The sequence below is a fragment of the Motacilla alba genome, chromosome 11 (assembly GCF_015832195.1).
Source record: "Motacilla alba alba isolate MOTALB_02 chromosome 11, Motacilla_alba_V1.0_pri, whole genome shotgun sequence".
In the NCBI taxonomy this organism is placed as follows: Eukaryota; Metazoa; Chordata; class Aves; order Passeriformes; family Motacillidae; genus Motacilla; species Motacilla alba.
In genome coordinates this window covers 13635397-13655985 of record NC_052026.1, presented here as the reverse complement: position 1 = coordinate 13655985, position 20589 = coordinate 13635397, and the positions used below count along the sequence as shown (strand labels likewise).

General features: G+C 49.6%; 2 protein-coding genes across 8 annotated transcripts in view; both read right to left on the bottom strand.

The window, feature by feature from the left end:
* Positions 1–11537, bottom strand: part of CNOT1 (CCR4-NOT transcription complex subunit 1) — a 55321-nt gene extending 43784 nt beyond the window's left edge. For all 7 annotated transcript variants that reach the window (XM_038148510.1, XM_038148511.1, XM_038148514.1 and 4 more), the window contains exons 1-6: positions 11383–11537; positions 5519–5795; positions 1667–1774; positions 902–1000; positions 332–400; positions 171–225 (exon numbers count right to left, since the gene is read on the bottom strand). In XM_038148510.1, the coding sequence (XP_038004438.1) occupies positions 171–225; positions 332–400; positions 902–1000; positions 1667–1774; positions 5519–5620 (433 nt within the window). In that variant the 5' untranslated portion in view covers positions 5621–5795; positions 11383–11537. The remainder of the gene's footprint in view (positions 1–170; positions 226–331; positions 401–901; positions 1001–1666; positions 1775–5518; positions 5796–11382) is intronic.
* A 1391-nt stretch (positions 11538–12928) lies between these two features.
* On the bottom strand, positions 12929–20560 carry SLC38A7 (solute carrier family 38 member 7). The gene is made up of 12 exons (XM_038148201.1): positions 20428–20560; positions 19413–19518; positions 18816–19249; positions 18385–18583; positions 18154–18298; positions 17341–17439; positions 16555–16612; positions 16099–16213; positions 15727–15874; positions 15447–15646; positions 15131–15185; positions 12929–15037 (listed from the first exon to the last, which is right to left on the bottom strand). Exons 3-12 carry the CDS (start codon positions 19080–19082, stop codon positions 14935–14937), a joined length of 1389 nt encoding a protein of 462 aa, XP_038004129.1. The 5' UTR covers positions 19083–19249; positions 19413–19518; positions 20428–20560; the 3' UTR covers positions 12929–14934.
* Between the last annotated feature and the right edge of the window lie 29 nt (positions 20561–20589).

The following is a 20589-nucleotide window of genomic DNA, read 5'->3' as shown; positions in this document are numbered from 1 at the left end:
GTCATTGATGAAATGGTCCTTCAACTTCACACAAAATGACTGTGTCATCTACTGTCCCTCCCAATGGCACCACTAATTGCAAGGTCAGGTCAGGCAGGCACACATCTGCCCATCTAGAAAGCACACTGCTGAAAAAGGCTGTCCCTGCTGCAGTACTTTAGAAAACTTACCAAAACCTCGCAGATCTGAGCTGAAAGAATTCAGTAAAGCCAGACCAAAAATTACCTACAAACAAAAACAAACATCATAGTAAGGGGACCTTATCCTTTCTCATTTGTGAAGTAAAAAAAAAAAAATTGAAAAAAAAAAATTGAAATAAGCATTCACCTACCTCTTGAACTTTACTTAATTTGATGACTTTACTCAATTGGGCAAATAAATGAGGTGAAGGCTTTAGACTCTGAAATTGGTAAGAAGAATAACATGAAACTTGTTTTGGGATTAATCTCATTTGCAATGTGTCAGACTATCTGGAGTCTATTTGCAAGCTTGGAATATTAGTAACTATTCTGTTGCAGGTTAACACAAAGCTGCTATGGCTAAACAACTTTCCAACTACTTTTAGATACATTTCATCTAAAAGCTTCTTCCATATATCCCACTATTTATCCACTATCATGGCTTTCACATTGAAAGAAACACAAGCAGTGATGATTTGTTTTGGTTCTGGTGCCATAAACAAGCCATGAAGTACCAACATTAGATGAAGTATTAAAATTAAGTTTGCAGTCATTCTGAGTGATTGACTAACCTGCTTAGTTTAACAAAAAAAAAAAAACCCACACCAACCAGGCAACCTCAGTTTTTGAAAAATTTACTACAAGGGAAAACTAGCTGGTTTCCTAAAGACTAATTCAGTACAGTTTCTGACACTGGGATCTCCTTCAAGAAGCATACAAACCTTCTGATAGTGCAAGGGATTGTCAATGGCGTACGACAGCGTCGAGATAAAGTTTGGTTTTGTAATCAGCGACGCACACTCCTGGATCAGAAATTGAGTCTGAAAAGAACAAGATAACTTGAAGACTCACAGTTTTGTAACAGGACAATAAAAATAAACTACTGTGTATAAAAAACCTAAAAGATAAAGTACTTATGTAAGTGCCCAAACTCTCTAACATCAACTAACTTCTCTTCATTCAAACTTTTCTCAGGTGTGCTTCGCTTTTAAGACTGACAAAGTGATGAAACATTCTCCACCATATGTGCAATGTTTTGCTCTCTGTAAGCATCCTCACACATTGCAATAGACAACCCAACAGTATTTGATTCATGGTTAGGAGCTAAAAAGTCTGTGGCAAAATTGCTTAAGGATGAAAACACTCCTGCCAATAGACACAGTCAGCACCAGAAATGTCAGTTAATGGATTTCTGATGGACAAACTCTTAAAATACACAGAAAGGCTTTCAAACTAGATCACTGCATCTGGTAAAAGTAGCTTTTGTACTGATGCAACCTGTTTTTTTCCAGATCAAGAGATTGTAAGTCAGATATCATTTTGAGGCTTAGCAAAAAGTGCTTGCAGTTGAAAGGCCATATAACCAGAAAATAAGTTTGTTTGAAGCTACTGCTTCTAACCTGCCTTTGTGCTTGACCTGGATGAAATCCCACCACGGATTTTTAACAATCAAAATTAATAAACAGACATGCTGGTGTAAACTGTACCTGATGAAAATCTTTGCCACTGCTTTTACCATCGCCACTGAAATCCACGTGCGAGAATAGACAGCGTAGTAAATGCCTGTCTGCCTCGGGACCGTGCCTATTCACAATCTGGAAAAAAGTATCAAAAAAAATTAGCAGTCATTACAGAGCAAGATCTGGGTCTAGCACCATGGATACAGCAGTACTGCTAGTAAAATCATCTACAGTTTCAACAAAACTGCTATAAATGTTCCTTTTAATCAGTAACCTAGAAACTACATCATTAACTCTATTTGCAAATAAGAAGTATAAACAAAGAATCTAGACACAAGTCACTGCCACAGAAGCCATGCATTTCAGGGGTGGCATTCTTACAAGTAAAAAGGGGTTTTCAAGTCACCCTCAGGATTCTGCCACCGAAGCAGCCCAGAATCCACACAGCCCATGGCCTCATTTTCCCCATAGCTGCAGTGCCTAACTCTGCAAGAACACAGCCTTGGGACGACGCTTGTGCAATGGGTGATCCGCATTTGCTGACTTACAACACCCAGCACCCATTACTAAATCTTAACAACACTACATTTTTGTTTGCATCCCCTACCACTTACCTTAAGTTTAACTCTTAGCTACAGCTCAGCTCATCAGCTTGTTGTCTGAAACAGCTGCAGACTGTTTCAGAACTTGCTCCTTTCTTTACACCTCAACCAAGTGGACAGCATTACTTGCTTTTAATAGAATCCATACTGTCACAAATGTGAAGCCAATCAACAGCAGCTTGCCTCTTTGGCCAAACAGTAGCAGCTAATAACAAATCCAACCTTCATCTACTAGGAACATTTTCCCCACTGTTTTCCCTTTTCTAGCTGCAGGAGAGACACAAATGTGCTAGCAAAAACCTGCAGCTCTGCCTCTGGTCTGACTGCCTGCACCAAGCCCACTGCTTCACTCATCATGAATGTCCTTGTTTGCCAGTAGCTTCTTTGTGCAAAGAGACAAACAGGGTTGCTTTAGGCTCTGTCTGCTTGGGCTCTGATGGTTGACTGTTTTCATCTCAATTTTTCTACTGTTATCTGACACTATGCTTCCCTTTCCCTCACAGCCTGCTGATTCCAGTGGCTGCCAAGTTTTGTTCTGCTGGAAAGAAACTTCCAAGTCAAATCTAGCTCTGCTTCTTGACCAGAGGCTATAATATACATGCCTGTGGTATGCCAGTCCAGAGCAAACAGCCCAGCTGTGGTGACAGCTGGGCCTTTTGAAGGCAGCCATACCCCAGGATCAGGAAGATGCTCAGACTGGTGCAAAAGGCAGCAAACCTGAACTGACAGCAAATCCTACTCCCTAGCTCAGCCTTCAGAAAACAGGCAGTTTGTTTAGGCAATCACAATCGAACACAAAGATTTGGATGTGGTAACAAAACTGACATTAAGCTGGATCAATTTCCTAAGAAGTTGCCTGGTGCTGCGTGACCAAGGTGAATTCATCAAAGTAACCAGATGCCAAAGAAAACTGTAATACAAAAGCCATCCACACAACTTGCCTGCATCAGAAGTGGATTGCTTCCTTGCATTGAGCTATCTTCCAAAGGACAATAATTTGAAAATTTAACATACAGGAAGGAAGGGAAGAGAAGGCTGAAAGTGCAGTGTATCATATTTCAATTCTAACTACATTCCCAAAAAAGCTCTTCCAGGAAATGGGTAATGAGAATTGCCAGTTTTCCTGAAGAAAGAGCTTAAAGAAACCTTTGTATTGGCAGCCTTGATACACATTTACATGACAGTGAATCCAGTCATAAAATCAGATTAAAAATACTATTTTTTTTTACTTCAGGGGTCACCAAGCACTGACAGGGGCTGCCCAGAAAGGTTGTAGTCTCCATCCATGTTGGTACCCAAAAACTGCCCAGATGTATTCCTGGGCAACCCACTCTAAGTGACTGTTTGAGCAGGAGGTTGGAGCACATGACCTCCACAGGTCCCTTCAAACCTCAACCAGTCTGTGATTTAGGATTAAGCTTGAGCCACATGTATTTGGATTTATCAGGTAATGTGCTTGGGCAAATACATTAGACAAAAAATAACTCTGTTTTTCCAGATTCAGAAAGTTTTGCTTTCCTAGATAAACCCATCCACAAAGCCCTTTCCCCCTCTCCAACCAGGCTCTCCTCACCACTTAAGGTGAAGGAGACCACAAAAACTCACTTCACAGGAAGTAATGGTTTAGAAATATTTTATGCATTTGTCAGTCACAAATTCTGAGGTTTTTAAACATGCATTCTATTTCTTTAAGTATTAGCTATATTAAATGACTACTGGTAACATATTTAAACAGAAATTAGTTCCTCAGGCTTTGCCACTGTTACACTCAAGTGACATATTTAAACAGAAGTGTCATGTTGGTCAGTTGAGACAAGAACAACTCCAAGTGTGAATTTCCACAACTCTACACGCTTCGATGGAAATTTTGTAAAATTGAATGAATCAGGCCAAAAATTAACCCAAGCAGTGTACCATGAGACAGAATTACAGCACATATATTCTCTTCAACGAAAGAAATATTGTACCAGCAACCACAAAAGTAAAGCAATTCCAGGAAAATAAAATTTAAAAACAAAAAAGACAAGGGATTAAGATTTTAGGAATTTAGCCTTGAAATTCTAGATCTGCTTTATAACCATACACAATCCACCCATTTCCACACACCAGGTCCCAGTCTCTCACCCCTTTCACCACAGAGAGGCTAAGAGGCGTGGCTGAAGGGTAAGGAACAATCTGTCCCTGTTTTAGAGAGCTCTGCTCCAAGTGAATGGCAGATCAACCACATCTCCCAAATCAAGTCATGCTTTAGTCACACCTTGCTGCAAAAACCATCTGTTGAAACTAACAGGGATCAAAAGGACAGCATGATCCCAAATGAGCCCCTGGAGTACTGAACTTGTCAAAACACGAGAAACTTATAAAAGTTACAAGAGATCCAGTCCATCTTACACTTCAAAAACCAATCCTGCTGAAATCACTCTCCTCTCACCTCAAGATAACCAATGAATGCACTTTTAAAGACATCAAATGTTACAGAAACTCACTGCTTAAGCCCTCTGGCCTTCTAATCTGATTCAAATCGCTGCAGGATTGCCCTGCTGCAGGAAAAACCCTCAACACTGAGTGGCCCAGCTGTCTGCTGGGAACTGAACTAAACCAGTTTCTAAAACTAGCTCAGTAGCATTCACTTCCTCCTAAGCACTCCTCTGCAGATAATGCTTTTCAGTCCACCCTGCAAGTCAGAGCTATTTTTTAAAAGGTCAGTTAAAACAGAATTCTTGCCCAAATCATAGATATTTGGGTCTCAACATGCAGTTACTCTGCCTGCCTTCTGAAAACCCAGGGCCAAGACAGTCAGCTCAGCTTCACAACCAAGCCATGAGTCACTGAATGAAAAGAGGAAAAAAAACTTCCATCAAGGGAGGAGAGAACATTCAGAGGTAAATTACAACATACTCAGGCTTTCAGTGCAACAACTCTGAATACAGAATGTATACATTTTCCTCCCCTTCCCAATCAGTGTTCTATTGAATGGCCAAAAGTGGAAAGATTTAACCTGGAGAAGTTAGGAAAGCTTTTCATGCCACCCTTCAGGAACAGCAGTTAATCCTGATATTCAGCTACAAAGTTAATACTGGTCTCAGCTCTGAGCCGTATTCCATGGCTTGGCAGATGAAGCAGCAGGAGTATCAGACACATCCTGCAGTTCCAACACCCCAGAAAACAGCAAACAGTAACATATACAAGAGCACGGCAGAGTACAAATACAAACAAGAAGAGAAACTCCAGTTCTCTTTAGCAAGTTTATTTTGTAGCACCGTACCACTTTACTTACATGCTGTATTTCCTGCTGGCTGGCTCGGTAGTTTTTCTTGGTTAAATTGTCCACCAGGTAGCTGATTTGAGACAAGGCCAGCGAGAGCGAGTCAAGATTCATTGCTGGTTGGGGCGGAAGCAGGCGGCCGAGCCCGGCGCAAAATCACCATTATTCCCCTTTAGTCACCTCAGAGACAGGTCAATTTTTTTTCCCCCAGTGAGCCTTTATCTGTTTCTGTGTTACTTGCTTCAGCTCTTCTTTCTCAGTTGTCTTTGTCTGTTCTGAAACATGGCACCTGAAAAACAGTATTAAATTAGATTTAAGTTCTGTAGCAACGTCACATAACTATGTTCACAAGGAAAATGAAGAAGTATTAAGTTTTCACAACACAAGCTCTGTTGTTTTTACACTACCTGGCCACTTTTGTTTCTGCATTTTGCAGTCTGAAAGAGCCAGCAAACAGCTCAATCAGAAGAATGATTTTCAGCACCATGAGAAAGAAGAAAATGAGATGAATAATGAACTAGATACACAGCAACAATCAGAGGTCAGAATCTTTCAAAGCATCCATCATAAACTAATATAAAAACCACACTTTTACCATCTCGGCTGTATTTTGCCCCAGTACCTCCAGGCAGTATTGCCTCAACCCTCGTACACCAAAACAAGCAATCGTGAATGAGCAACACACAAAGAACTGCAATAAACTAACCCTAACATTTGGCTTATACTGAAACAGCTTTCCAGTGAGCTACAACAGAGGAGCTTGCCAGCTTAATAAATTTCTATGACAACACAAAACTTGGCACTTGACATCTCATCTGTTAAATTACAGATTGCCGGTGTGACAAAATTACATCCCAAAGCAAGTCCTGCATATCCAACAGCGTGGGGAGCGTCAAACGAAGCCCCAAGCTGCTCTGAGAAGCAGCACTGTGCATTGTCAAAGGTGGAATCAAGCTGGAGAGTCACTGCTTGGAAGCTCTACCTGATCAAAACACAAAGGTCACTGGGCTTCAAGCCAAGAGTCTGAAGATCCCTTTTTCAGAACAAAAACTATTGCTTTGTGGTCTTGGCTCTCCACGGCAAACACCAGCAGCACGTGATTTGTGCCTCACCGTGGAAATGGCTCGGGTGATGTGTTTGCCTGGCACGCGGAACTGCGGGCGAAGCAGCCCCGGAGCATTCCTGCAGCACGGCTCCCATGCCGGGCCTCCCTCTGCCAGCACCCAACAGCAGCAGCACGCAGGAGGCTCAACGGGCTGTGCTGGGTGCAAGTACAACTCTTCTTCCCATCTCCCTTCGTACAAAGGTTTTCACTTGCTTACACTTGGAGCCATACCTCATTTAACATCTGCCCACACTTCAAAACATCAGGAGCAACAAACCCTACCAGAGGCAATGAAGATCATTCTGCTGTTTGAAAAAGTTTATTATATTACACAAATATATGGATAAATTATTTGGAAGAAAAGTTAAATCAACTGACTTGCAGACTTTCAGTATGCCAAAGAAAACCCTGACTACTCGATGAAGGTATGCAAGATCCTTCTTATGCAATAAAGCTTACATCTCTCAAAGAACAACTTTTCAAGCAGTAATACTGAAAGTATTCTTCAATGACAAGGCAGTTGGTCTCTAAAAGAATTTCAGGGCATGTCTAAAACTGCAGTGAGAAGAATTACACGAAACTTCAATTTCTTTTTAGTACATCTGACAAGCTAGAATTCATTACCTTTATATATAAAGGTTTAAAAGGCCACTCACATTGGAACATCTAGAAGGAAGGACTGGCACAGAAGTTTGAAAAGATTTCTCAGTAGTACAGTACCTGATTTTTTATTTTTTTAAATAACCTTTAAATTCCTCTTTTGGAATAACCTAGAAAATGTCACTGGGTTTGGCAAGTACATGCCTTCCAAGACAATCTTACTGGAAGGGTTTAACATACATGGCCCAATATAAAGCTTCTGAAAAGCAATTGTTAAAAATCAAGCACACAGACCTCAGCACAGTACCTGCACTTACTAAAAGCAGCAGTCAGCAAGGAGAATTCAGCCCCATCAGAACACCAGCTTACAGCAACCAGCCTCGAGAACTCACAGGTTCTTTGAGCTGCCCTCAGGAAATAACACAAAACTTCAACTTGGCCAATTTTTAAGGCAGTAACAGAATTTCCGAGTTTGCCTTTCAGGCCCCTAGGAAGAAAAACCACATCTCTCTGGGCATTTTTCATCATACCAATACAAACAGCACAGGAATCACACCTACTCCACCTAAAACTCAGGGGTTTTAGTACTGAAATTCTCAAGCTGAGCTGAAGCCTCCCTGCTGCCATACAAAAGACTGTCCATCCCACCCTCCTATTAGCATCTCTTGTCTTCCAAAAAGGCAGGGAATGCTTTGACTGCAATGGAGCAGAACAAGCGTTGCCACCTTCCAACTGCAAAATCTGGCAGTGCCCCTGGACAATCCAAGCTGAAGGCAAAATGGGATTTTTTCTTTCAAGGAAGCCTCTCAAGGAAGAGCCTGAGCAAACACAGAGACTCAAAGAACACAATAGCTGAGGAAACAGCTTCCTACTTATGTCCTAAACATATGGCTTGCACTGTGTGTATCCCAGCACACAGCAAACCTGACAGCTCCCCCAGACAGCACTTCAGAGGTTCAAATCATGCAACTAACTCAGGAGAGTACAGAGTAACCAAGGGAGCCTCGCCTGCAAAGCAGAGCTGCCTGCACAGGTACCTCTTTGGTCATGCAGTGCAAGACTAAAATTCAATTAGTACAGCACTGATTAAGGAAGCTATGAATGCTATGTGAAGCAGACTTTATTTTTAGATCCATATATCCCTAGTGGGAATGAATCTCCCTACACTGGCCTCAACAATTCAGGAAGCTTTCAGTCCATGGGACAAACCTGCCAGGTTCAGACAAGTCAGGCCTCAGCCACAGGGATTTTATAAAAAAATTCAGATTGCCTGGTAAAATTACCGACTTTCAGCCACAGATCCTGTTATACAGTAATGGATTCATGTACCCGGCACGAGATTCAGGAGCTCTTACAATATTACTATTTTATTTTGTGCACACAACCCATTTTAAAGACATAAAAAATATTTACCAAATTCTACAGCATTACACACCCTCAACTTCCTAAAGGAAACAACAGCCCATCAGCAAAAGATATTTGGCATCTATTTCAGCAGATCTTTTTTCAAGAGCAGAGTTCTGTTGGATTAAAACATAAATGCAATAAAATTTCAGGCAAGAATCCAAAGATCACAAAATAGAGTGGGCCAATATGAAACCACCCATCAGGTGTGACCAGAGCCACTCCCTACTAAGCAGAAATCACTAGAGGGTAACTAAGTCTTGATGCTGAAGTTGACAAACCTGAAGTCTTCCACGAATTCAGAAACATCCCTACAAAGAAAGTAATTTCAAAATTACTTTAAGCTAACTTTGGATCTTCTATTCAGAATTTTGCAGAAGTAAGTACTGCCGCTGGATTTCAAGAGTTGTATGATTTCAGTGTACACATGCTGCATGTGGAGGATAAAACAGATCAGGTGACACAAACAGCAGTGTCTTTGCTGATTAGGTTCTAAACTCCTGTCACAAAACATCACATACAACATGCTAGAGGAACCACTGCTAAACCTGCTCTCCAGAACAGTCCCTCACCCTCTTTTTAAACCCATGAAAAACAAAACATGGAAGGGCAGCACACCCCTCTGAAGGCTGACACTGGGGGCAATCCAAGGGAGAAAGGTGGTTTTGAATCACGCTGTACTTTTATATTTCAGGACGTCAACCACTTTGAAATCTACTGAGAAAAAAACCTCAGAGTGAAAGTCACATTAGCAGTAAAATAAGCTCCCGATTCATTTGACCGGTTCAAATTCAGGTGTTTACAAACAGAAAAGACACCTGAACATTCTATAGACTGGAAAGCTGAACCCAATGCCAGTAAACTGGAAGTCAAAAGATGATTAGACACAGTAACTTCAGTTTTCAGAGTGTGGCTGAACTAAGCACCTAAGCTGTTCCTAGACACTCAGGCCAGTGAAGTTGCAGTTTGGAATCTACCTCAAACACATGAGATAGGCATCAAGCATGACATGACTGCTTCAGGCATTTTCACATATCAACCTGGACTGTTAAAAAAACCAAAACTAAAAAAAAAACCCAAAAAACAAGAAACTCTCACTTCCCAGTTCTCCTTCAGACAAGAACTGCAGAATGAAGTTTTTGCTGCAGGGAAAAAAAAGGAGGGTCTTGTTATCAAATGCTTCATGGCTTTTTTTACCATCCAAAGTGTGTTTTAGAACAGCTAAATGCTATTTCAAAAGTCAAAGAAAACTGCAATGTTCATACATTGGGGATGTTTATGGAACAAAAGAGAAATCTGACTAAAATAGTGACGGCCTCAACCATGATTCTCTGCGATAACAATTCCCAACATGATTTAGTTATGTCCCATCAGAGGGGCACAAAACATTACCGTCCTCTATTGCTAAGTTATGTTCCCAGAGTTTCTCTTCCAGTTACTCAGGTGAACACCAAGAGTGGCCATTTCAGCATAAATCAAAAACCTAGGAACAGGTTATAATATATAGGATAAACAGGATAAGGTATTTCTCCAAAGAAGGGACACAGGCAGGCAACAAACTGGCTGTGAGTTTGGAGACACCAGGCCAAGGGCATCAGCAGTTAAGAGTGAACTTATAAGCAAAAGGGCTGAAAGAATCAAAATAACAAAGGTGGAAAGGACAGACCAGTCTACTACCAACTAAGTTTGTTTCCTGTTTATAAGAGAGTCACCCCACCTGGACTCACCCTGCCCATAATTTTAGCCAATGCCAAAGCAGTTACCTTAGAAACAGGAATCAGTTGGGTACACTAAGAGTGACTTGTCAGAGTCACACCTGTTTTGTTACCTGCTTAAAAAAAGTTCCTGAGAGCAGTTGCCATGCTTCCTTGCAACAAGTGGGATTCAGAAACAATGTGAATACATGCTATACCAACAGACAAGTGTTGTATTTTCAGTGTTATCTCACTTCTGTCGTAAATACAATCCAAATTGGTTGTGGTTTGTTGAAATTAAACTATGAGTACTCACTGGCCTTCCTGTATAAAGAGTAAATGGTACTAATCGAAGTTAGGAAACTATTGTAAAGAAGCTCCTGTACTGATACAGCATCTGTCGAGACACCCAACTGTTGCTATTTCTAGTTGAGAATTATACAAGTCCATTTTACTGGCCAGCGTTTTCTTAACTGGAGGACAGCACTGAGAAGGATTTCTCTCCTGTGGTCTGCAAGAAGGTTATGTCACCGGATTATTAACTACAGCTCACTTTTTCCGTATTTTCTGCGGGCAAGTTACAACAACACCGATCCCCTACGGAGGCCGCCGAGCCCGGCCGGGGCAGGCCCGGCCCGGAGTCCTCAAAGCTCCACCTGTCACCACGGGCGTTACACAAGCGAAGGGGGAGAAATGAGCACAGCTCCAGAGCTGGCGGTTTCGCCGCCACCTCGCGACGCTGCCGCAGCCACCTGCCCCCGCCACCGAACAAGAACCCCCGCGGCTCCCGCCCCGGACCCTGCGGAGTTCCCTCTGTCGCTCGGGGCCGGCCGCAGGACCGAGGAGCGCGGGGGGGGGGAGGGCCGCGGGTCCCGCCGCTGCCTCTCGCACCCCCCGGAGGGCGGCCCGGCCGGGCGGGTGCCTCAGCCGGCCCCGCTGCCCCCAGAGCAAGCCGGCCCGGTCCCGCCGCCTCCGGCCCTGTCCCCACCGCAACGCCCCCCCGCCCCGAAGCTCGCGGTGCCCCCGCAGCCACCCAGAACACCCCTCCGGGACCGGGCGGGCGCCGCTCCCACCTCGGCGGTGTCGTGAGGGCCGGGCCGGGGCCGCTCGCGCGCTTCTCTCGCGCCGCCGCCGTTCCGATACAAAATGGCGGATGGGGTCGCGCGCTCGCGCCGCGGCCTTTCCCCTCCCCCGTCCTCTCGCGGGGGGGGGCGCGGGGGGAGCGGAGGGGCGGAATGCGCGCGGAGCTGCCGCGCCCCCGCGGAGAGGCCTTCGACCAATCAGAGCGCGGAGCCGCGTGAGAGCTGGCCAATCAGAGCCGTGCGACCTCGGGGGAGGGCATCCAGCCGCCCTCCGCGCGGAGCCTGAGCCGCGCGCCATTGGCCGGGAGGAGCCGAAAGCCTTCCTACTCTCTCAGCCAATCAGAGCCCCGAAGTTCTCTCGGTCTGCGCGTGCGCGCTGACGGCCAACCCGCTCTGCCGAGGCCGACCAATGGGCGAGGGGTGTCGCGCGGGGGCGGGGCGGGAAGGGGAAGTGGCGGGCGGTGCCAAAGGGCGCGCGGAGTCATGCCGGGGGGGGTGGTGTGGGGGGGTTACCCCTCTCCGAGTTGTGCGGTCCGCCCCGTTCCCCCTCGCCTCGCTCTTTCCTCCCCCCGAAGGTGGTACAAGCTCAGGAACGGTTTCCCCCCCGCGCAGCGCCGTGGTACAGTCCATGAATTGGCGTCCCCTCCCCCGCGCTGCCGTGGTACGGCCCAGGCGCTGCTCCCCCTCAGCGCGGTACCTGTGGGTCCCTCACAGCGCCCGGCCCCGGCCCGGCACGCTCCAGGCGCTGCTCCCCCTCAGCGCGGTACCTGTGGGTCCCTCACAGCGCCCGGCCCCGGCCCGGCACGCTCCAGGCGCTGCTCCCCCTCAGCGCGGTACCTGTGGGTCCCTCACAGCGCCCGGCCCCGGCCCGGCACGCTCCAGGCGCTGCTCCCCCTCAGCGCGGTACCTGTGGGTCCCTCACAGCGCCCGGCCCCGGCCCGGCACGCTCCAGGCGCTGCTCCCTCACAGCGCGGTACCTGTGGGTCCCTCACAGCGCCCGGCCTCGGCCCGGCACGCTCCAGGCGCTGCTCCCCCTCAGCGCGGTACCCGTGGGTCCCTCACAGCGCCCGGCCCCGGCCCGGCACGCTCCAGGCGCTGCTCCCTCACAGCGCGGTGCCTGTGGGTCCCTCACAGCGCCCGGCCCCGGCCCGGCACGCTCCAGGCGCGGGTTTTCCTTTCTAAGGAAATCCTCTCTCCATTTGCACCCTCCCGGATGGCCGGTCTCAGTCCCGAAGAGGAAACTCCCTTCAGTTCCTTCCCGCCCGTCTCAGCCACACCACACCCGCCTGCCGGTCCCGGGGAGTGACACTGGGGGCCACACCAGGACCGGGGCCCACAGAGCCTCCCCTGGCATCCCCCGGCCCTGGGCGCGAAGACACCCCGGAGAATGAGAGCCTGAGGAAGGCAGTGGGACTTCCCAGCTCCACACCATCCATCCCAAAGCTCGGAGAGCTGGGATGGCATTTGAGGATATGGCTTCATCCCTGTATCCCACCCGGGAGCATCTCCCACAGAAACCACCTCGTGCTGGCCTGACACACGCACCACAATGTCACTTTTATTGAGCTGAGTTCCCTCCACTTTTTGCATGTACAAAATACATGTTAAAAGGCCAGTGTTTGTAAACAGGGGAGTAGTAAGGCAAACAGGAACAGCCACAGCACCTCCAGACCTGCCTGGCCTCAGCCACGGGGGCACCAAGGGAGCCCAGGTATTTCCCAGGTGACTTGAAACACCGTGTCCTCGTCCACTTCGGCCAAGGGACCTCCTCATGCCTAGCAGACCTTAGGAAAGCCAGAGCCATAAGACCCACCAGGTACCAAACCTTTTAATCTTCCTGCGGGGTGGGTACTGGAAGGCATTTTGGCATTGGCATCTGCTGGGCATCTCTGCTGGGCTCCACGGGAGGTGGCCCTGTGCTCCCCACATCCAGGACAATTGGCCACCTCTTCATGCCAAAGGGTCCTCAAGCCCCAGCTCCTGCTCACAGGCAGGAGCCTGGCAAAGGGGCTCGGGACACAGCCAGTGCCACACGAATGGGAGTCTGGTGGAGCCTGGTTTTGTCAAAAGATGAGGGCACAGATGCTGCAGATCCCTTGGGAGAGGCAGGAGGGATCTGTGCCTTCACAGCATCTCTCAAACATTCCTGCTGTCCTTAGGGCTTTCCTTCTTCCTTCTCCATCTGGGTCTCCGTGTCCCAAGCAGCAATGGGGAGGTCCCCATTTACACGTAGTGTTAGTAAGGAAAGACCAAACGTTTCCACGTGGGGAAGCACCCACGTGCTGTCACCCCTCCTGCAGCCACTGGTTGCAGTGGGAGAGAGCCACGTTGAGAAGTGTAGGAGCACAAGCCATGGTTCTCCTTCCCACCACAACAGCCTGTGCTGCTTCCAGAAGATGCAGGAGGTGCAGGGTCAGGTTTTGCACAAATCTGGGCTGAACCCTCAGCACAGATGCATCAACAGCTATACCTGAATTCTTCCCTCCCCAAGGGTTTTAGAAGCCAAACAACATAAAAAGAAATTCAAAGACAACAAGAGAACATTGCTGTTGAGGTTTAACACCCCAAACCAAATCTGCAGCTGGGGGAACTGCTCAACTCAGAAAAAGCAGGAATGAAACTATCATCCAGGGAGGCAACAGAGGGACAGCCCAGAGCAACACCAGCCACAGAGAGTGTAAGTGATCAAGAGAACAATATAAAACAAATGAATACTGACTGCTTTATCCCAAAAGCATCCTTTAAAACCTGGCCCAGTCCCATTTCCTGGACACCTGGAAGAACGGGATTGTAAATCTGGAGAAGAGCTTTGCTCTATTGTAGTGTCTTCAGTAGGGTGATGCAGTCATAGCAGCTTCTCTACTGAGTGAGCAACCCCTGGCAAGGAAAACATTGCACTGGCACGTCCTTATGCCAGGGTCATTCTGATCCTCAGAAGGAAAAACCCAAACAGGCTGAAGGCAACCCTTTGTAACACAAAGTGCAGCCCAGGCAGAGGGAGATGTGAGAGCAGGGGCAGGAGACCAGCAGGAAACCAGAGCTCAACCCAAACACTGACACAGAATAGGACTGTGGGATGTCTCCCTGTCTGATAAACATGATTACTATTTCCCTTTATGCAGAACACTGCTTCTCTCTCCAAAGCTGGGAGAAGGACTTTTAGCTGTGGAGAGGAGCTCCACCAGCACAAGGGTACATAGATGAGAGCAGCATGGCTTTGCAAACCCCAACCACGACCCCTTAGTGATGTGTAAGGGAGTGATGTCTACTCCCAGGGGCAGAAAGAGCTTGCTCTGGATGCCAGGTCCCCTTGTAGTGTTGCTCTGGCTTCACCAGGGAGCCAGGGCTGAGAGAAGCCTGACTGCCTGCAGCCTTAAGACAATGAGATACAAACTACCACAGGGCTTGTTCAGCCAAGCCCCAAGTCACAACGGTTCTCTTGGATCTTCCCAACACACCAACATGTTTTCTTCCCACTTCCCTTTGGTCCTAGGGGAAATCTCCATCCCCTCAGCAGCAGCAGTGCAGTCCAGCCTGGAGGAGTCAGGCTGTAAGATCCACAAAGATGGCATTGGCAGTAGTCTGTCCAAAGATGAAGGCTCCGAGGGTGACCATGAACACCCCATAGCTGACCTGGGCCCACCAGCTGTGGACACAGGAGGACAGGGCATATTTAGAGGGGTCCTTCACCCCAATATCCACAGGGGAATGGGGGAGAGGGGAGGCACATTTCAGTTACCTGATTGCCCTGGTTTCTTGGATCTCAGAGAGCTTGGCCTGAATCAGACAGAGCCCTGAAAGGCACAGGAGGCAAATTAGAACCAGATGAGGACTGTCCACTGAGGACTGAACAGACACCCTATAAAACAGGGAGCTGCACTCCCTGTTACAGAGCTCCAGGTCCAGCCAAAATAGCTGGGCTATTGACTGGCCTCACACTACATTTTTGTCCTGTAAAGATCTCCTGGTTCCTGTGTTTCCATCCTGCCCCTCCCTCTTCGAGACACAAGGCCATGAGACCTTTGTCAGCCCCTGAACATCCCAGGCTGCCCTACCTGGGAAGACAAAGATGAAGCAGGCGGCCAAGCCCCCAATGACAGAGATGACTTTGCCAATATCAGGGATGAAAAGAGCCAGAAGGAGTGTCAGGAGGAACCAGCTGATGGTCTGAAGCAGGCGTCTCCTCCGCTCCCGAACCACGTCCTCCTCCACTGTTACCCCGGTATAGCGGAGCCAGAGACCCTCCAAGACAGCCCTGTGGGCACAGAGCCAGGACACGGGTTTCCTTGTGCTGCTCCTCCTTCCCACACCAGCCCCACCTCTCCCAGCGCTCACCGGCCACAGAAGTGCAGGATGGGGTAGGATGTCAGCACACAGAGGATGATGAAAGCCCGGGCGAGGGCAACAGGGATGTCATTGGAGGGGTAGGACATCAAGACATCCTGCTCCACGCCAGCTCCAAAGGTTAGGAAACCACAGATGCCTGCCAGGAAGGGAGGAGTCAGCAGGGGACAGGGACAAGTCTCCTGAAAATCTGTTTGAAGGACCAGACTAGGATGGATATGGCACAGGGCACATTGCAGAGGTGTTTGATGGACTCTCCTCCCTTCTCCCTCTGACCCGTGCTGACCAGTGGGTCCCTGCCCTCCTGAAGCTCACAGCCACTCCAAGGACTGTGCCACACTCACACGGTGTCCCCTCACTTACCAGTGCCTGTGTAGACGAAGAGAGCAATCACCATGGCTGCTGTCACCACTGCCCCCCAGGTCTTCACCTCCGGCTGCTTCATGCTGTTAAAGACGGGCACGCTGCTCACATGGCACTGCCAGGACACAGAGACAGTGGGGATACATGATGGGCAGAACCACGGGGCATCCTACTTGTGATATTCTGTGTTTGTTGTGATATGGTAATTCCCCAAGTTTGTCACTGGAGAAGAAAAGGCAGGGGGACAGGATGCCTGTACATCCTAGCTGGGGTAAAATGGATCCATCTCCATCCACAGGTGGTGAGATGTTACAAAAGTTTCAGCCTCCTTGCAAAGCTGTGCAGTGAGTACACGGGTAGGGTTTTAGTCAATCAACCAGTGGATCACACAAGGCAGGGTTTTAATCTGCCACCCAAGCAACCACAGGATGGAAGTGCCAAGCTCATGGCACTTACCTGGAATCCAAAGCAGATGGTGGGCATGGCATTGAAGACAGCTGTCCAGGTGGAGGGGCTGACAGGAGAGAAACACCCATCAGTCAGACCAGAATCCCCTGTGACCCCGTCCAGTGCACCAGAGGAGGATGCACTGGGAGTGCTCACTGTCTTTGCCTTACTGCATCCCCCCACCCAGGATGATGCCATTGCATGGAATGAGGTTTTCTTGGGACCTAGTACTCCCTGAAGACCAGGGCCTTTCACTGAGACAGAAGCAGCCAAACCTGAGCGCACAAAAGTAAAAATATGAGTAAAAAAATAAGGATCTAATTGGGCAGTGCAAAAAACTGGTCTAACCTTTCTCTGCCATAAAACTCCTGCACTGGATCAAAAATATACACTATGAGGAACGGAATAAGCCACGGTGGTTGTGCTGGCTAAGGAAATAACCAAAATCATCCAAATATAGACACAGCCCTTATTGCTGGATGAGCACAAGCACTGCACAGGGAATCCAAGGCCTGGATATGTCAGAGATAAAAACCAATCAGTGCTATCAAAACCTGTGATGGAGCCATAGGGACCTTTAAGAGGTCCTTTTCCTCCTCTGCACCACCTGCTCCTCTGAAACACGCAGAGGTGCAGCCATTTGGGAGCTTCTGGCGGCAACATGCAGAGTCCCCAGGACCAGGGATGGGACTGATGAGAGATTCATCCCTAGCCTTTGCAGCCCTCACTCCCACAGCCCTGCCTGGCTCTGCAGTGCTGTGACGGCACTGACAGCATCGTGTCTCTTGCTCTCACCTGGTGGGGATCTCCACAGGCACCAGCTCCTTGTCGGGCCAGATGTACTTGATGATAATGACTGCTGTGACATACCACGTGCCAATCACACTGAGGGAGCTGTGAAAGCGGATAGGAGGCTGTGAGTGCTCTGCCTCCTCACTTCATGGAGAGTCTCCTCCCATCCTCTCTGTCCCCATCTTCTGGCCTGCACAGCCCAGGCTACCCCCTCCTGCCTATCAGACCCATTTTTGCTTTCCCTTCCCATGGGAATATACCAGGAAGCGTCACCCACTGTCCCCCAAGCAGATGCCAACACAATTCTGTTGCATTTGGGGGTTATCCCATCCTTCTCTGAATGGCAAACCTGCCAGACTTGGGTTTTGGGCTGGAGAAAGAGACAAGTGTTGAAGCAGTGACACTCCTTGGTGCCCCTGGTGCTGCCCCAGCAGCCAGGTGGATTCCTGGTGGATTCTTGGTGGAGCAGGGCTGGCCTGCAGACCAGCCGGCCTAGGGACACTTACTGGCTCTCCTTTCTGCTGGATTGCCAACTCCAAAGATAGGAGAATGTAGTTGAAAGCAGCATTCCCTACTTCCTCCAGCAAGCGGAAGGGAGGGACACAAGCCCTGAAGTATGACACTGTGGCTACATGGTGCTCAGCCACTCCTCTGCTTCCCAGATGGGGAAACTGAGGCATGGGAAGGCAGAGGATGAGTGGGCAGATACAGCACTAGAACCACAGCATTTCCAGTCCCTGTCCTCTGCAACCGTGCTGAGGTGGGTGCTGGCTGGCCCACCCCAACTCCCAGCCCCAGAGGGCTCTTCCCACCCACCTGGCATATTTTTGGAAGCCAATCTCTTTGGGGATGGAGAGGGGCAGGATGAGCAGGAAGGCGGTGATGCTGATGGTGAACTTGCGGTCTGTGTACCAGCGGCTGCTCCCAACTTCCTCAGGCTCCTTCACCAGAGCAGCAATGACTGGGGGGACAACCGAGACGTCAGGTTGGCCCTTCCAGCTGAAGGGACAACAACTGGTTATTATTTGCTCCATGGGAGGCACTTACTCTTGTCCTCCTGGTCTCCAATGATGATGAGGAAGGCGATGCATGTGCCAAAGGTGTAAACAGCGATGGCCACCTCACACAGCACACCAGGCACCTTCCCACAGACAGCCCACACAACCTCCTGGTAGGTGCGCTCATTGCTGGCCTGCGAGCAGTATGCCAGGATGACCAAGCCTCCAATGATGAAGACCAGCATGCACTGGGATGGGAGAGAGACAGGGAGGGAACACTGAGCCAACAACATGGCAAGGTTCCCTGAGCCACCCCAGGCAGCTACCCCTGAATACACTGAGAATCTCTGGTGCACCTCACCCAAAAGAGCTTCTTCCTAGGAGTCTGGTCCTCCCCAAGCCCTTTCTGGGGTACCACATGTCCCTCCCGTGCACCCTCCCAGGGTGGGACAGGGAACTGTCCCTTCCCCACTCTCTCACCATCTGCAGGGTGATGCCTGCAGCCACACCGCCAGCCATGCTGAAGGCAGCAGGGAAGTTGAGCAGCCCAGCCCCGAGAGCAGCGTTGACCACAATGAAGACAGCTCCCAGAGCTGATGTGGCCCCCAGACCGTTTCCTTGGCTCTCTGAATTTTTGGGCACCGTCTCCACACTAGGGCTCTGCAGGAGCCTGGCCCGTTCGCCAGCATCGTCACTCCATTCCCAATCCTTGTAGTCGCTGTTGATGCTCCCAGTGCCCTGAGCCATTGTCCCTTCGCAGGTGGCACACGCCACTGTCCACGTCCCACTAGTGATCCTGCACCAGGCTCAGCTGGGCACCTCGAGGAGGGTCAGCACTGGCTCCATTGAGCAGGAAGGGCAGCAAACAAACAGGCTGGAATGCAGCAGCACGGGAGTCAGGCACTTCCCTGCTCCTACAAGGGGATGAAGAATCACACTGTCATGTGTTAGTTAAATTATATTAACAAGGGACAACCTGGGCATCAGGTGGGGGCACAGGGGAACTGAGTTCCCTGGATCTTAGCTTGGGGGGTCACAGCACACACACACCAGCAGATACATAGCAGGAGAACTCACCTCTTGTCCCTCAAATCCAGGGAGAGGACACAACTGCTGTGGGGTGGGGGACTGAGCCCTGGCTGTGGGGCTGAGGAGCTGCAGCTTTACAGCAAGACTCGTCTTTCTGTGGGCAGAAATGGAGAGAGAGACCCAATGTCCTGGCTCACTTCCTGATTTCCAGCCCTAATTTCTGCAAGCTCTGCAAGAGTGGCTGTGCACGTGCTCCTGAGTAAAGGGCAAGGCTGGGCTCAACAGAAATGACCTGTGTGCAGCAGAAATACTGTGTCAACAGGAAAAGCAGGACTGGCCCCTTCTAGGGCACCCCCAGGGTGACACCCAGCAGGAGATGGATGATGTCTCAGAAGCTTTTGGATTTGAGTATCTGGTGTTTCCAGCATCACAGCCCTTGGGGGTTGGAAAGTCCAGACCTCATCCCAGTGTCTCCAAGGTGGGGGAGATCGACCCTCACAACCTAGCAGGATTTTGCAGGACTCTACATGACCATGAGAAATCTCTTTTCAAGGAAATCTGTTTTTTATTCCTAGAGGACATTTACAGAGACTCTACCTGCCCAGCTCACTCCTTGCTTCTGGGCTATTTAAACTCTGCTAGGGCTATGAATCCTCTGTAAAGATTTCTGGGGAAGGGGAGTAAGGGCCACCCTATGCCCCGTGGGCAGGACCGAGGAGGGACAGGCCGGTGGGTCCGCGTGGGCTGAAGTTCCCACCCGGCCGAGGATGCTGCAGGGGGTCGATGCTTCTCCCATGGCCTGGGGGAGGATGCTGAAGGGCGTCCCTTCCCTCCAGGCACAGCCGCCATACTTTGGCAACCAGAAACCCCGAGGGCAGGCGCTTCACCGAGGGTGACTCGACAGACCCGCGGCCCCGGCGGCGCCCCCCGCCCGGAGGAGCAAGGCCCGGAGCCGGTGACGGTCAGCCCGCGTTCGCAGGGGACGCACGGACTCCTGCCCTGGCCGGTCGCTGGGCTCCCCGCGTGTGTCCCCCCGGTCCGTCCGTATCCCGTCCCCACTCACCAGCCGGGGAACACGCTCTGCTCCGCTCCCTTCGGCCCCGGCCCCAGCCCCGGCTGAGCTCGGCGGCAGCGGCGGCGCGGCGGCGGCTCCGCCCTGCCCGCTGCACGCCGGGGGTTGTAGTCCAGCCCCGGAGGCGGGGGAACATCACCGAAAGGGAAACAT

Bases quoted from the DNA above. Each gene is read 5' to 3' on its own strand.
- SLC38A7 (XM_038148201.1), bottom strand. From the start codon at position 19,082: ATGGCTCAGGGCACTGGGAGCATCAACAGCGACTACAAGGATTGGGAA. The intron at 16,214-16,554 runs GTAAGTGCCATG...GTGTCCTGGCAG, and splicing joins CCATCTGCTTTGGATTCCAG to TGCCATGTGAGCAGCGTGCC. The intron at 15,038-15,130 runs GTAACTGAAATG...CTGTGTCCACAG, and splicing joins CAAGAAACCAGGGCAATCAG to CTGGTGGGCCCAGGTCAGCT.